Below are 16,626 nucleotides of genomic sequence, written 5' to 3'. Positions count from 1 at the left end.
TACCTGTTCTTCACTTGACAGCAGTACTATTTATACATATGCTTAAATAATCTGATATTTCTATGACTGCATGTTTCAAATAGGCACCTAGTTAAATAAATTGAACGGATTTTCAAATACCATAACTGAGAAGTTTACTACTGTCAGATGCTTAAATCCTAGTTTTTGTTAGTGCACAACAAAAAATAAGTTATATAACCACAAGGTTTTCCATTCCATTCTCCTACTGCAATCTGTTCTGTTCTTTTGAGTAGTATTTCTAATCATTCCAACCTGGGTTCATCATTTGAATATTTCATTAATTTTTTTTCAAATACGATTAACAGATACAGCAATATAGAAATTTCTATCACGGTCAAATCACAAATATTAAATTCGGGTTAATGGTAAATCTGATACTTTTCTTCAGTAACTGATATATACAATTACAAATATAGATCTTCATAAGTATTATGTGATGTTTCTGCTGGAGTAGGTAACATGGTGTTTCTATACTGAGATTACCATTAAGGCAACATGTATGTTAATGATTCAAGATAGAGGCCAAGTCTACACTTACCAGGGATCGATGCTGCTGCGATCGATGCTGTGGGGGTCGAGTGAAGACCCACTAAATCAACCACAGAGCGCTCTCCAGTCGACTCTGGAACTCCACTGGAACGAGTAAGTCGACGGAAGAGCGTCTCCTGTCGACGCAGGGCAGCGCTATTCACGTAGCTGGAGTAGCGTAACAGATGACTTACTTCAGTAGTGTAGACAAGGTCATAGTACCCAAGTTTAAAATAAGCTATGAACCCAAGATAGTGGGAGTAGTAAGGATATGTTTTCTATCTTTGGAGATCAGATCAAGTTCTGACTAGTCATACAGCACCCCCTGGCAGTCAGTTCATAGAGTGGACTGAAACAGTATCAGAAAGGAGGTTTTTGTACACTTTCCCTTTTAACGCAGTTTGAAAAGAGAATACTGCAGTTGGAGGGAGGGAGTATAAAAAGAATATACCAGCAAATTACAGGAATTAAAGTGGCTTAGCACAGCAATCGGCTCAGCAGCTGCTAAATAACTACTGCATAACTGAAAACAGAAACAGATGCAAGTAATTAAAAATAGGTATGTTAATATGAAATTTAACTCTGATATATTACACCAGCTATACTTGGGCTAAATTGAATTACTGTATTAGATCTAATTTTCCTTCATATTGCTCCACTTTGACAAAGATAGCAGCATGTAAAGCAAAGTAATGTTCAGCTGTTAGTAGTGTCACAGATTTTGACCCAACATGTGACAAGATAAAGCCATACAGCCACCAAGATTGTGTTTGCAGGAGTGAATCAATCTGTATGTCCCTGTACATGTAAAGTTTTCTGCACCCAAGGAACATGATTCACCACAGGTAGAGGCAGGCAATGGTATATCCATTATCTGCCATGGGCTTCTACCAGGGAGGACAGTTTTGTTTTACTGTGGAGCTCCATCAGAACTCATTATCAGATGCACTCAGTCAACACACCTGGGGGGCCATCTCCTGGGTGCCCTCGCCCCACTTTGCCCTGTGCTAAGCTTATACATTGTTTGGGCTGCACTTTGCTGCTCCTGGGTCTCAGAGAATTGCAAGTAAGCTTGCATCACTGTGATCCCTTCCAGGTAGACTTTACACCACTAACTGGCTAGAGTTCTGCCAGCAGAACACAGGCAGTGAATTGAGCTCATTTACTTGCCACATGATGAGAAGAAATAGAACTTCCATAGTTAAGGTTTAGCCAGAGTCTTCTGTTTAAGGGCCATTTTCCCCCCAAATGTCCTAAAATCCACATGTATACTCAGATTGTCAAAAACATGAGTTAGCTAAGCCTGACCTAAAACTTAATCATTCTTCCTAACCAATACACACACACTCTTCCTAGAGATTTTGAGATAATAACCCTTTCATCATCACCTTCAGAAAACCTTTTAAGAAAGAACCTTCAGTTACCTTTGTGGAACAATGTCTGTGCCACACTGCTAGTATTCACTGGAGGAGCAGTTGAGCAGAGGACAGGGAGTGTGCATCGCTGTATGAGAATGCCAGTGCACATTTGGAGATTTGGGTGGACACTCAGAATATGGAAGGGGTTATTAGGATGAGATGAAGTATTCTTGTACTCCACTTGTGTAGACATTAAGTGGACATAGCATATTACGGATAGTACAACTGTCCAATTAGGAATGAAGCAAAAATATGCTGAGCACACAATTTCTTTATTCACAATGCCTGCTGCCATTTCCACAGGGTCAGAGTTAAGGTTGGGGAGCAGGCAGGGGAAGAGGGATGTTACCTTAACTCTATTTCCTGGGTTTTAGTTTACGTTTAGGCACCCTCTGTGTTCTAGAAGGGCAGAAGGCAGTGCTCGGCTACCTTAAAGTGCACCGTAACATTATCAGTGTTAGTGGGTTAATCCAAATGTTGTAATCCCAAATTAAGGTTTTATACAAATTTGCATTCCATCAACCCACTTCACTGAAACAGAAGTCACTCTCCAGACAGTGGTCATCCATCTAGACACACAAGGTGTGTATTATCAGCCCTGATCTTCAGTTTTTACTTCAGAACCTGATTCCCCAGAATAATCAGCTCCACAATTTGTGGGAACTGTAGACTATTTAGATCTACCTCCCTGTGGTAATTTGGGTAACATGTCTGTACAGTTTATGAATTCTGGTTGATGCTATGAATCTATTAAAAGATTACTATATCAGGGAATACCTAATTGTGGATGTTTTATCCACCACTTGCTGACATGGGCTGAAGCATGTAACTACCAGATGAGGGACAATGGACTGTACACTTACGCAAGGAAGCTGACTGGAGCTGGAAAAAGATACTTCACCAGCCCTTGCAGACTAGGTAGAGGAAGTCAAGAATGGAAAAACATAAGGAGCAGAACAAAGGAACCAGATGTTGGTAGGGGGGACATATAAACTTGAGAAATTCACAGACAGGAACAGGAAGCGTTGGGCAGGAAAGGGTAAGAGATGGGCAGGCTGTTATATAGCAGGGTGTCCTGTTTAACTGCAGACCAGCCAAGGTCAGAGAAAGCTAGCTAACCTAGAGAGGCTCCATGTTTCTGAAGGTAAGTCAGTAGCTGCAGAGAAAGGATCCCAGACAGCTCTGCTCAACGCCTGAGAGCTCACCAGAGTATCAAAGAACCTGACATAGGGAAATGTGTACAGGTGAGTTTATTATTTTGTGTAGATCTATTTCTTGTGCTATTAAGCAAAGAGCAATGGTGTTTTGGAAATCTGTGCCAGATCTGTCTCTTTCTGATGGCTTTCACTATCCTGAAGAAGTGAGATGTAAACCCAGAATGCCTACACAGCTGGGGTTCTGGGAGAAGGTATGTTTAACCTACAGGGGACACGGGGTCAGCATTGGTTCCAGGGGTGAGGTAGTTGGACTGCTGGGTCTCATCTCTCAGAAAGGGGTGTTAGGCAGAGAAGCTGTACCCTGAGTGCATGCCTAGAGGTCCAAGCAAGGGCCAGTGCCTGCACTCTTAAGGCTTTGGAGGCTAAAGGTCACACAGGGCCCAGTAAGGTGATTCCCAGCACAGCAGTCTACTGAGTGTCCAACACAGGAACTCAACCAGATCAGACACATTAAACTCTACCTCCCAATCTGCATTTGGCTCCAAAATGCATTCATTTTTAGCTTGTATGGATGGTATGTGCAATTACAGGTGGGGCTGGTAGCACCACCTATTAAGTTTGCAGATACTTCCCGTCGTAAAAGCTTGTTTTCAGTTGTGTATAACTTTGCCAGACTTTAACCATTTATACTGAAGTTTTCCTTACTATATATACATGCGTATTGAGACTGCTGAGGTGATATGAAATCCCTGATGTTATCTAAACCTTGCCTCTGCTAAGCTATTGTCCTGAAGTTTTTAAAAGCTAAGACAAGGTCACAGTGGCCATGAGCATTTTTGACCAGTGTCATCTAGATCTGCTGTAAGCCATTTTATGACAGCACTTAATGCCATTTGGCAGCAGACACTTGAAAACTCACGGTCGCTTCTTCCAATGGTGCTAGCAACAAAGGAAATTTTACGTAGGGATAGAGTTAGTGTAAGAAACCTCCTTGACTAAGTGGCAGCTGCTGTATATAACACTCCTTAAACCCCATTGACTTTAGAAAAAGGAAACAAGGAGTGTAAAGATATTCTGTCGAATCAAGCCAAATAAATTTTTCAAGACCTTTGCTTTTTTAGAAACTGGAAAAATTGTTAAGAGTTTCATTCAGCAAGGACTATGAATCAAATTATCTGGAAAATGAAATGCATTGTGGATCTGAATAAGAGTTAATATGATCAAGTATAATGCTGTCTTAGTTTTGGAGAGTATCATTGTTTGATGATTTGAGTATCAGCAACTTTAGACAGGAAACTTCTTAATGTTTATATACATTAAGTCATTAATTTGTATTACTTATTGACCTAAAATAGAGCTAAATTTTAATTATAAAGGTTAATTATCCAAGTTCTACAGAATAATAGCACTTAAAACATCCTTATGTATCATGACTGATACCAGTGAAGTGAAATACACTTCAAAATATGAAACCATTTTTAAAGTCACTCTGACCTGTTCCTTCTACTCATACCACCAGTTTACTCACTTGTAGTCATGATACCTGGCGAACATGCTGGTATCCCATGATCAACTGCCCATCTGTAAGCTCCTTCACCAACCAAAAAGCTAAAACACACAGAAGAAGGAGTTTAAACAAAAAAACTAGCAAGTGCTTCTTCCCAGGCAAATTGTTTGGTTTGGTGGCTTTTAAATGGCTTTTGAAAGAAAGTCCCCACTACCTGTAGAATTGACCCTTTGCATAGTTTTACTATGAGAGAGAACATGTAGTTATGAGACAGTTTATTTCTTACAACCAGTCCCTCCCCACGTCCTATCACATTTAAATAAGTTACCAAATCACATGCAAGAGCTTCTTTTCTTTAAAAGAAAAAAGAAAAAAGAAAAAAAAAAGTCTTCTGCTTTTTTAGACTGCTGATGACGTTGAAGACTCACATACATCAAATGAATAGGGATAAAATGGAAATACATTTCCAGTTAAGCATATTTCAGAATATTTAAGGGTATGCAGTAAATGATTTCTGACAATCAGTTTCCTTTCCCCTATATTTCCCAGGATAAAGATCACATGCAGTTTCAGACCCTGGCTGTTTTTGCAAAACATTTGATGAATCTGCTGAATTTGAAAAAGATTTGCAAAACCATGTCTGAAGTACTGATTTTTCACATGGCCAGTGTCAACAATTGTATTACAGTAGTAAGATAGTAGGCACTATGTCTGCTCATGCAAGGAGCAGTTACTAAAAGGCTTTAAAACTCTGGAAATAAATATTTTAATTGGCTGTTAATAGTTATACCTATGTTTATAAGCCTTAGTAAATGCAGGGAATCAGATGCAAATTAGAACATAAGTATATCCATACTGGATCAGACCTAACATCTATCTAAAACAATATCCTGTCTTTCAACAATGCCCAATGCCAGATGCTTCAAAGTGAATTAACAGAATAGGGCAATTATCAAGTGATCCATCCCCTGTCATCCAGTCCCAGCATCTGGCAGTTTAAGTAGTATTTTTGATTAATTGAGATTTTAAAGTTTGCTTTTTCATACACTAGCTCTTAGCATCGTCTCCTGATTTCACTGTTACCTGATGCGCTATTGACAAGCATAATTAAGTTTCTTTCAAAATATGTATGCTACTTAAAGTCTGCAAGGTACTTCTTATTCCCTCTTCAACATTTAGACAGATTTATATTAAGAAAAATGTTGCATTTTTAACGCACTGTAAAGATGCTCTCCATTGTTCAGCTGCATCTTTAATAAACTGTTTCCCATTTGGAAAGGATAACTCTTTTGGTTAACAAAACGTTGTAATCTTTATTTTCCAACTTTAGGTTAAAAGATGGAATCGCCATAAAGATAGAGAGTAAGATAAAGGATTTCAAAATCCATTATTGTTTTAACTCTATACAAATCTTAAGTTTAACACTTAGAAAAACTGTATCTTGTCATAAGAAAAGGCAAACAAACCTGGTTTCTTAAAATGATTTTTTTCCTTTTTTCTAACTAACAAGTTTACAGGACTTCTTAAAAATCAAATTAGGAATAAGAATTTAGTAATAGTACAAATCTGTGTCAACAGCCATGAAGAAAGAAATTAACACTCAACATAGTATCATCTTCTATCCACAATATTTCATTCTATTCACAGCTGCACCAAGTGCACAATAATATGTTCCAAGATGAGAGAACAAAGCAAGTCTTCCTTTTAGAGGCACGCTATTGCTCGTGTGTAACAAACAGCATCAGCCTTCTGTGGATAAGAATAACCTTCAAATATTGCATTCATTAAAGACCAAAGGCTAAAGGAAAGTCAAGCAGAACAAAGCAATTACCAAGGTGGAATTCTGCCAGCAGAGAGTTTTCCCTTCTGCCCTTCACACAACAACCTATTTGCAACTGAAACAGGATTCTTGATTCCTGAAAAGAAATAGGAACAAAAATTTTAAATGTTGTTTCACAACTGTTGCAGGCTTTATTTTCACTAACCAACATTAGGAATTCAGTTTCCTGTTGATATTACAAGTTTGCATGACATTTGTTAAGGCAAAAGATATTGCCTGCAATATCAGAGATCTCAATATAATGGTAAACTGATAACTGTACAAAGGCTTGGCACTTGCTGTTAAAGTTAGCATTTTCTTTAGGAGTGCACTGAAATGTGACTGCCCCACTAGAAGAGTCCAGAAATTCGAAGTTAAAAGGGAAGGGGCAAAACCCTGTAGCAAGAAAGGGACACTTCTTTTCTAGCCTCCTATAAATCATGAAGCAGTTAAAAAAAAAAAAAAAAAAAAAAGCAAGTCCATTCTTTCTCAAAGCCTTTTGTAGTCACCTTTAAAACAGCCACAAGAGAAGGCAACAGGTTCAGGGTGATCCTCTTCTTCATTCTCAGAGATGTTTGCTCATTTATTTCTCCATTTCTATGACTACCAGCTTTATGGTATGGTAGGATATGGGGGAAAAACAAAATAGGACATTTTGCAGACCTCAGTGGCCTCCCCGGGTTTTACTACATGTATTCACTTTCAAAGACAGAAAAATCTATAATGGCCCTTGTAAAAGCGTGTAAGTCAGTAGCACACTTTCTATGATATTTTTCAACATCTCAGATGTTTTGAGGCTTGAGCAACTTGATGCTGTCTCTTGAAAAGTGTGTTTCATAGGATTCTACAAGTGAAGAGACATTTTAAATTGACCAGAACGGAGATGCTGTGTTAACAGCAAGGTTCATTTTCTCATCGCACAGAGAGCGTTAGAGGAACACATTTGTAAAGCACTTTTCTAATTTTTTACGTCAGAGTTGTGACAAAAAAAAAAAAAAAAAAATCTTAAACTCAATATGCCTTGAGAGTAACAACAAACGTCTGTCTCAGACAGCTCTGGAAAAGTTGTGTCAGATATTGTATGTTTCAAATGAAATGTAAAAAGTGTACACTTACACACCATAACATGGAATTAAATCAAGTCTGCAAGTAGACAGACTGTAAAAGCAGATTAAGCCATATTACTGGTTTCATTTACATATTGTATTAGCATCTCGACACTATTTATACTCTACAGCATAGCCAAGGCCCCAAGCCTAAAAGGTGCTCCACTCCACGGGAGCACCTTTCAGGATCAGAGACTGAATTACCTTCATGACAAACTAGAACGCTAAAAAAAAGAATACTTAAAGCAAAGTACAGGAGTTTTATAGTAGTTATGGGCCCAATCCTCCATCCACTGACTTCAATGGGAGTATTTTGGAGTGAAATTGAGAGCTCTCCTCTTAAGGGAAAGCATTAATCATCTTTAAACCTGAACTGTATTCATGCTTTATAATATACAGTTAACATACCACTCAGTGCTCCAACTGCTCCAAAATTTAATGACTTTCCATCCATTATACTGGCATCACATTCTATCTCACCCAAAAGGTTTAGGTTAGATCCCATTCCTGCATTTGTAAAGGGGGAATCCTAAAAACATAAGAACAGGCCACAGAGTAAGATACATACACATACCATGACTTCATAGATCTGAAACTCAGTATCATTAGACTGACCACACTCACCTGGACAAAATCTATGGAACTTTCTGCAGCAAGTAACTAAATTGCTATAGAAAAGAAAGCTTCCCTAGATGCTCGTCTTGGATATGTTACAGTGTAAACTCTATATACATTACGATGGTGTATTTAAAATGCACTGTGCTACCATAAAGGACGACTCTAGCCATACAGCAAGCCAGGAAAACCCTTTGTTCAAGACTAGATTTGTGGCACAAGCAAAATTTCGCCAAGGAAAAAACCGATCAGTGCATTTGGCACCAAGAACCCTCTACCAACTAATTCAGATACACAAGTGCAGCCTCTGTAGAGTACACTGTAGAGGCCGCACACACAGTCTTTTCAACTAGACACTGAGTACTAGGACTGGTGATGACTTACTGAGGAAAAAAGAAAAGGAGGACTTGTGGCACCTTAGAGACTAACAAATTTATTTGAGCATAAGCTTTCGTAAGCTACAGCTCACTTCATCGGATGCATGCAGTGGAAAATACAGTAGAGAGATTTTATATACACACAACATGAAACAATGGGTGTTACCATACACACACAAAACGAGAGTGATCACTTAAGGAGAGTGGGCGGGAGGGGGGGAAAAAAGAGAACCTTTTGTACTGATAATCAAGATGGGCCATTTACAGCAGTTGACAAGAATGTGTGAGGAACAGAAGGGGGCGGGAATAAACATGGGGAAACAGTTTTACTTTGTGTAATGACACATCCACTCCCAGTCTTTATTCAAGCCTAAGTTAATTGTATCCAGTTTGCAAATTAATTCCAATTCAGCAGTCTCTCATTGGAGTCTGTTTTTGAAGCTTTTTGTTGAAGAATTGCCACTTTTAGGTCTGTAATCTGATTCAGACGTCAAGAATTATAACATTCAAAAACAAGTCGGAGAACACTTCAATCTCTTTGGTCACTCGATTTCTGTTTCTGTTTGACCATTCACCTGGAGACGGTCATTTTGATGGGCATGTAATTTCTTCCATAGGTGGAAAAGTACAATTCCATGCTTAGTCTGTGTTCTCTTAACAAAGTTGCAACGCTAGTGTATATTTGTTATGACTGATATTCTACATTTCTACAGCACTTTCATCCTCAAGGATCCCAACCAAGTAGAGTCATCTACACAATCACAGATTTAAAAAAACAGAATTATTCCAGTAGTGCTGCCTATTTTCATACTACCCACCACTCCATAACTAGTTCAATTTTTGCTACACTGAACTTGAATTGGCAGCAAGACATTCAGGAAATGTCGCACTGTCCAACACAAACAAAATGGGGTGGGGAGGGAAAACAGGGAAGGAAAGGTTAAGTCCAAATCTTAAGCACATCTTCTCCCTTTAAGTTTTGTATCTCCATTTCTGTGACTGAAGTGAAACTGCCTCGGGGGTGGCACAAGAGAGCTGTTTGACATCAGTCCTAGACAACTAACTGTAACTGGAGAAGAGACCATAATTAAATGTTCAAAATGAATTTAACTGAGTAGTGTTAATCAAGTTTTGTTTCAGTTCCTTACGGAAGTGCCCTAGAAAAGGAATAGCATACACTAACCTTGGTCCTAATAAACTAAAAGGATGATACAAAAATGCAGTTTAGACAGAGATGGTGAGTCTAGGGACTAAAATGTGGAAAATGACAACCCTGAACACAGAAAAGAGGGGGAAGGGTTGGGAAATCCAGATCAGACAATAAGATCTCAAGCTGAGAGCAACGTCGGGGATGGAGGGCTATGCAGGCTTGGAGGGATTACATTTTTTAACCAGTAAATATCAGCGAATGTCGATTTCACATTACACATGCAAACCACGAAAAAATATTTCTATCAATAATTGAAATTTACAGACAGACAGTCAATAAAAGAAAAATGCTGCCTGAGAACTTAAGAGTCAAAATCCAGGGATTCAGACTTTTTAATTAGGCTGGTTACAAATGAGCTGGCGAACAAATAGTAAAAACTGATATGATTTAAGGATATTTATTTTGTATACTTCGACATGGGGTGTTGACAGTTTGTGACTTAATGGTTTATAAATAGGGCCCTACCAAATTCACAGCCGTGAAGAACACGACACAGACCGTGAAATCTGGTCTCCTCCACGAAATCTGGTCTTGTGTACTTTTATCCTATACAGATTTCGTGGGGGAGACCACATTTCTCAAACTGAGGGTCCTGACCCAAAAGAGGGCCGGGGGAGGGGAGTCCCAATGTTATTGTGGGGGGGGGGGTCACAGTATTGCCACCCTTACTTCTGCGCTACCTTCAGAACTGGGTGGCCAGAGAGTGGCGGCGGCTGGCTGGGCACCCAGCTTTGAGGGCAGCACCTAGCCAGCAGCAGCACAGAAGTAAGGTTGGCCATACCATACCGTGCCACCTTTACTTCAGCGGTTGCTGGCCAAGGTCCCAGCTCCGAAGGTAGCAGCACCAAAGTAAGGGTGGCAATACCATACCATGCCATCTTTATTTCTTGATGCTGCTGGAGGCGGTGCTCCCTTCACACCTGGGCTCCCGTCCAGCAGCAACTGCTCTTCGGCCACCCAGCTCTGAAGGCAGCACTGCCATCAGCAGCAATGCAGAAGTAAGGGTGGCAATACTGCAATCCCCCAACATCCCCATTTTGGGTCCGGACCCTTCAGTTACAACACCATAAAATTTCAGATTTAAAGAGCTGAAATCATGAAATGTATGATTTTTTTAAAATCCTACAACTGTGAAATTCACCAAAATGGACTGTAAATTTGGTAGGACCCTATTTATAAACCTTTTAACTTGTTGAATCTCAATGTCTACTATCATAATAATTGTCTAACATCCATGATTTCCAGCACATAAGAAAATTTAAATAAAAAATAAAAATCAAAAAATACTTTTATCATCCCTCAAAATTATTTAAAAAAAATTCTGCCAAGCCTAAAATAGGCAGTGCCATCTCATGTTTCTGAGGGCAGGGAAGCCGCACATCTACCATGGACATGTCTTTTGAAGCTAGCTGGTTGTACCGTGCGTATATTGTGCATACAACACAAATCAGAGAATAAAAGTATTTTCCCCCTCATTTACTCAGGGTAAGGCTTTGCGCTGTGTCCATGTATAGTCTCAAGTGTGTTTGTGTGGGGTTTGTTTGGGTTTTTTTGCAGGTGTCAGGGTGTAGGCAGTCTACAAAGAGAATGAGAAGGTGACTGTAGATTTGAACATAAAATGGATATAAATACACCATTATTTTATTAACTTTATAAGTGGTCTGTTATGAGAAATTCAAAGCATCTGTGTGGATACAATCATTTTAGTTTGTGAGGATGTGAAGTTCAGATGTCCTTAGTGCACAGACAAGAAAAAAATTACTTTAAAGAAATGACCGTGTCTGAACAACTTTTCACTTTAACGACCTTACTACAGAATCCTCAGAATAGAAAGTACTCACTCCACAGGCCCCTTTTACAACACTAATCTCTGTATTTCCCTGCCTTCCTCAAGTACAGCAAAGAAAGGAGCATATGGCCCCCATTCTAGAAAAACAGAGCTTCCCCCACATCACATAGAACATACACACTAAGCCAAGTCAAAAATCTTTATAACACTACTCCTTTGTTATGAGTCACAACTTGTGTTAAAAAAGGAATATTTGATTAAGACAGTGGAATGCTGGCAGGCCTAACTCAGTGCACGGGGGGCCACCACCTCAACGGTCTTAGGAAAGGTGGAAGGATGAGGAACAGTAAAAGACTTTGGCAACTTTACAATCTTCCAGCTTTCAAAGGTATGAAAAACCCTGCCAGTGAAAGTCAGAGCCCCAGGGCTAAAAGGGAAGGTAAGAGTGAGTCTGAGAGGGACTGCTCCAAGATGCTTTATAAACTCTTTGGGGAAGGCAGTAAACATTTGGGCACCAGATGCCTTTAAACTTGTTTTTTCTTGTTTTTATGTTTAAGAACAGCTGAGGTGGCACTGATGTGGATTTGTCTTATAAGCAAGGACGTGCTTGATGCTTCTGAGATTTTTCCCAATGAAGGTCCCAGCGTTAATGGATGCACCATGATGTGACAGGCTCAGACAGAAGATCCTAGGACTGAGGGATAGCCACATCAGATTGTTCCATTAGAACAAGGCTCTTAAGTGCCAAAGGAATTTGCTGCACTGACATACCAGTAGGTGTCAGCTTGATTTCCATATTTCAGAACTTAAGTAGTTCCTAGCACCAAAGAAGGACCTTTAGAAGCAGAAATCAGCCTTGACATCCGTAAAGTTTCAGAAGCAAAAGCCCCACTTCTGAGCTACGGTTTATTTGTGCCAATAAAGCTCCAATGCTTACTGAAGACCTTGGCACTATAGTCTCTCTCTGGCAGAGACTTTAGTTCTGTGGTCATGCCTGACTGAAGAGAAAGATGGTCGGCTCCAACAGGCCTGAAAGTTGGTCCAATGACAAATCTAGGGACTGAGGGCCTCATTTCAAAAGGCATGGATCCTCTTGTCTACTGGTATGGTCCCATGGCATGCTGTTCTGTATATTGGGCCTTGAAATCTGGACAAAATGAGCTCCCTTGTCCGAACAGAAAATGGCACTGTGCATCCACTTCCGGGACAATGTGGGAGCATGAAATGCACCACCTACAACCATCTCTTTTTGTCTGAATCTTTGGAGGCAAGATCAGCCATGACCAAAAGGTTTAAGTACCCTTGTTCAATAGTAAGTGGCCAAATACTAAATAGCTATCGTACACTTTAACAAAAATAAGGAGAGTTTTAAAATGAAAAGTGAATTCTTCCCTCCAAGCATACAAAGATATTCTTAACACCCACGGTAAAAAATGAATTGACCTGGTGGGGGCAATCAGATCTTTTTTAACCTCAGCTCCAACCATTTGATGCTGGCAAGAGGGCAACAGTGTAGCTTAGGCACCGCTTTGCAAAAAACTTCAGCAGCATCAGAGGATGTGTTATATGGGAGAATATGTAAAGGCCACTTCAAAGAATTTACCTTTTAATTTTTAAATGGAAGCAAAGCACTCCTTTATATTTCTAAGTAGTCTCAATTGATTGGGGAGGTGATCAGTGCAGTCATGAGCTTTGCAGATCAAAATGCTTGCCCTCTCATCATATAAAAGTGGAAGAGGGGAGGGAAGAAGAGAAGAAACACTGTCCATAGCATTTTAGCCAAAAGAAGCCTAGTCACATGAAATAGAAGACATTGTTTCAGAAACCTACATCCATTGCACTTACATTGCCAGCGAAGTACATTTAACTTATGATTCTTGCATCTACTGAGATGTGAAATTTTAGCTTCTAACATAAAAATTAGATTGTCAACAAAAAAGTTGCACTTCATCCTGTAATTGCTCCTAAACTACTAAAGCTATCATTTTCTTTTTTGATTCCTTCTCTTCTTCAAGATGTACTTACAATGCTTGCCAGTTTCACAGCATACTAAATATTTTAGCTGTGGTCAAAGTTGGAAGGCTTGTAGAAGTTACTCATCTTTGACAGTCCTGGAATTACACCTAGCCAAATTGTTACAGCGCTCTACTTTCAACATGTGTTAAAGTAACACTTCAGATATCTTTGATATAGTTTTGGCCAGTCTGTTTATGCAAGTTTTGTGACTACTAAACGCTATTCAAGAGAAACGCATATAGACAGCCACCATTTAAACAATAAGATTATAAAGTTGCTTTCTTACTGGAGGGTTGGTGGCACTGAGAAGTGGCCTCTTGGGATACTGTTTCATCAGTTAAAATGTTCTTAAAGAGAATCTTAAAGTCAGATAATTCAACAAAGCACAACACATACCTATGAATCATACTATGCCAAGTCAACAAATGGAAGTCATAAGCAAATGAAACCAGTTTTTATTTTATTTTAACATTATAACTATAATTAACAATTTTGAAAAACTAGGTCAGAACCTCTTTAACTTTCCACTTTTACATAGACCCCTTTACTGTAATAGTGCTGTGTTTCTCATTACAAATTAATTGTTTGTACTTAATTTTAAAAACATATAGACTTTAGTTTCAAAAGTGTACATCTGTGGAGGTTAATCTTTTCCTATTAATGTACTCAATGTAAATGTAAAACTCAATCTAATTCTACAAAATAGGTCACATCGCACAGTTCAAGTCAGTATTTAATTGAAAGCAACAGATTTGCAGTACAGAACGTCATAGATCTAATATTAATTAGACTTGCATACTTGATAGTTTAGATTTGTTTTAGATTCTTTATGGTATCTAGTAAGAGGTAGTGAAAATGTCCTTTCTAGTTCAACTGCAACATTAAGACACAGTAAGTGGAGCGGTTCCACGAGTAAACACAAATCTGGCATTTATTTATATAGCATTTTCCATCATAGGATGAATAATCAGTTCTGAGCCCTGACTTAAGTATCATCTGTTTACAGCCTTGTAATAAGTCAGAGGAACACAAGCTAATGCTATTGCACAAACTGTGTCCATCATATGTTTAGACAGAAATCACAGTGCTTGCAACTTTGATCAGTGGAGTATTTGGCTCTGCTTGTGATTATTTTTCCCCTTCTACATGATCAAGACTTAAAATATTTATCTGGGTGTTCTTTAGTGTCTCTTTCCAGCACCTGGACAGTCATGCTCTGAAGTGCTATAGAGATACATAAAAGCTTAATCATATGGAGTTCTTCCGGTCTTCCATAAAAAACAACAACAGCATGTGGTTATTGTACACTGCAAGTCAAAAAATTAACCCAACTCTTGTGTTCCAAGACAAATTCAACAGTCAGCTCATATGTGGCAACTGGTAACAGAATTGTGCTGGTAACAGAATTGTGCAGAAGCGAATGGCTATGTGACCATCTCCTTAAAGAATCATGCAGTGTTTTAACGATCAGTCTTACGAAGTATCCACTAATTTATTACTGCAACATAAAGAGACTTTGGAGTTAGCATCTTCATTTGTTATATTCAATTATGCAGCTCACTGAAATTCTGGGAAACACATTCACCCATGCTGCCATGATCAGGTTGCCAAATATGATGGATGACACTTCATAAAATTCAGCAGTGTAGTATTAAGTTATATGAACAGCATTCACAGTTAGTTGCTGTTCGTTAGTTTGTACATGTAAGCTATTTTGCTCACATAACTGCTAACATTTTATCTTAATCATGGAATTTATTGCACTGGAGATGTTCATGCAGTCACGCAGAGATGGACTGTTCTTTCTCCACTTAGAGGCTGCAAAAATAAAAAAAAACAAGCCAGCACACCACAAGCAAACTGTCAGCTCGCTCATAAAAGATCAAGAGCAAATTTTGTTCCTCAGCAACTCTTTGAAGTGATGCCTTTTGGACTGGCTGGAATTCCATGTAATAGGAGTTGTGTAACTAAGCAGAACTGGGAAAAATCCATCTTTTGTGACACTTGTCTGAAAAGATAGTTGGATCTTCCAAAATTCTGACGAGAAAGTAGTTGGTGAAACACAGAATAAAAAATATCTAGACAACTGGAAAAAGAGCTATAAGCTATAATCTATTCTATAGTTTTCAGAATTTGAGAAGGAACATCAGTACTCAGGATTTTATTGCAGGCTAGAAAGGTTCTTTGTACTTCAGCTAAAAAGATTTGTTCGTACTGTCTCATAATTAGGGCTGTCAAGCGATTAAAAAAATTAATTGTGATTAATTGCACTGTTAAACAACAATAGTATATCATTTATTTAAATATTTTTGGGTGTTTTCTATATTTTCAAATATATTGATTTCAATTACAACACAGAATACAAAGTCTCCAGTGCTCACTTAATATTTATTTTTGATTACAAGTATTTGCACTGTAAAAAAACAAAAGAAATAGTATTTTGCCATTCACCAAATATGAGTACTATATTGAAATCTCTTTATTATGAAAGTTGAACTTACAAACAAAGAATTATGTACAAAATAAACTGCATTCAAAAATAAAACAATGTAAAATTTTTAGAGCCTGCAAGTCCACTCAGTCCTACTTCTTGTCCAGCCAATTGCTCAGACAAACAAATTTGTTTACATTTGCAGGAGATAATGCTGCCCACTTCTTGTTTACAAAGTGAGAACGCGCATTCTCATGGCACTGTTGTAGCTGGCATCACAAGATATTTACATGCCAGATGTGCTAAAGATTCATATGTCCCTTCATGCATTCCAGGGCAAATGCGTCCATGCTGATGATGGGGTTCTACTCTATAACAATTCAAAGCAGTGTGGACCAATGCATGTTCATTTTCATTACCTGAGTCAGATGCCACCAGCAGAAGCTTGATTTTCTTTTTTGTGGTTCGGGTTCTGTAGTTTCCACATCAGAGTGTTGCTATTTTAAGACTCCTGAAATCATGCTCCACACCCCGTCCGGGTCAGATTTTGGAAGGCACTTGAGATTCTTAAATCTTGGGTCGAGTGCTGTAACTATTTTTAGAAATCTCACAGTGGTACCTTCTTTACGTTT

At 38.7% G+C, this 16,626-nt stretch overlaps 1 protein-coding gene across 14 annotated transcripts in view; it reads right to left on the bottom strand.

Moving 5' to 3' along the window:
• Positions 1-16,626, bottom strand: part of TASP1 (taspase 1) — a 157,464-nt gene that overhangs the window by 117,966 nt on the left and 22,872 nt on the right. For all 14 annotated transcript variants that reach the window (XR_012158326.1, XR_012158327.2, XM_073339577.1 and 11 more), the window contains 3 exons: positions 7,965-8,085; positions 6,463-6,547; positions 4,653-4,732 (listed from right to left, as the gene is read on the bottom strand). Coding sequence is in view for 12 of the 14 variants with exons in the window: in XM_073339577.1 (XP_073195678.1) it covers positions 4,653-4,732; positions 6,463-6,547; positions 7,965-8,085 (286 nt within the window). In the remaining 2 variants the exon portion in view is untranslated. The remainder of the gene's footprint in view (positions 1-4,652; positions 4,733-6,462; positions 6,548-7,964; positions 8,086-16,626) is intronic.

The sequence above is a fragment of the Lepidochelys kempii genome, chromosome 3 (genome assembly GCF_965140285.1).
Source record: "Lepidochelys kempii isolate rLepKem1 chromosome 3, rLepKem1.hap1, whole genome shotgun sequence".
NCBI lineage: Eukaryota > Metazoa > Chordata > Testudines > Cheloniidae > Lepidochelys > Lepidochelys kempii.
Note: the sequence above shows the minus strand (reverse complement) of the source record. Positions and strands in the feature narration are given on the sequence as shown.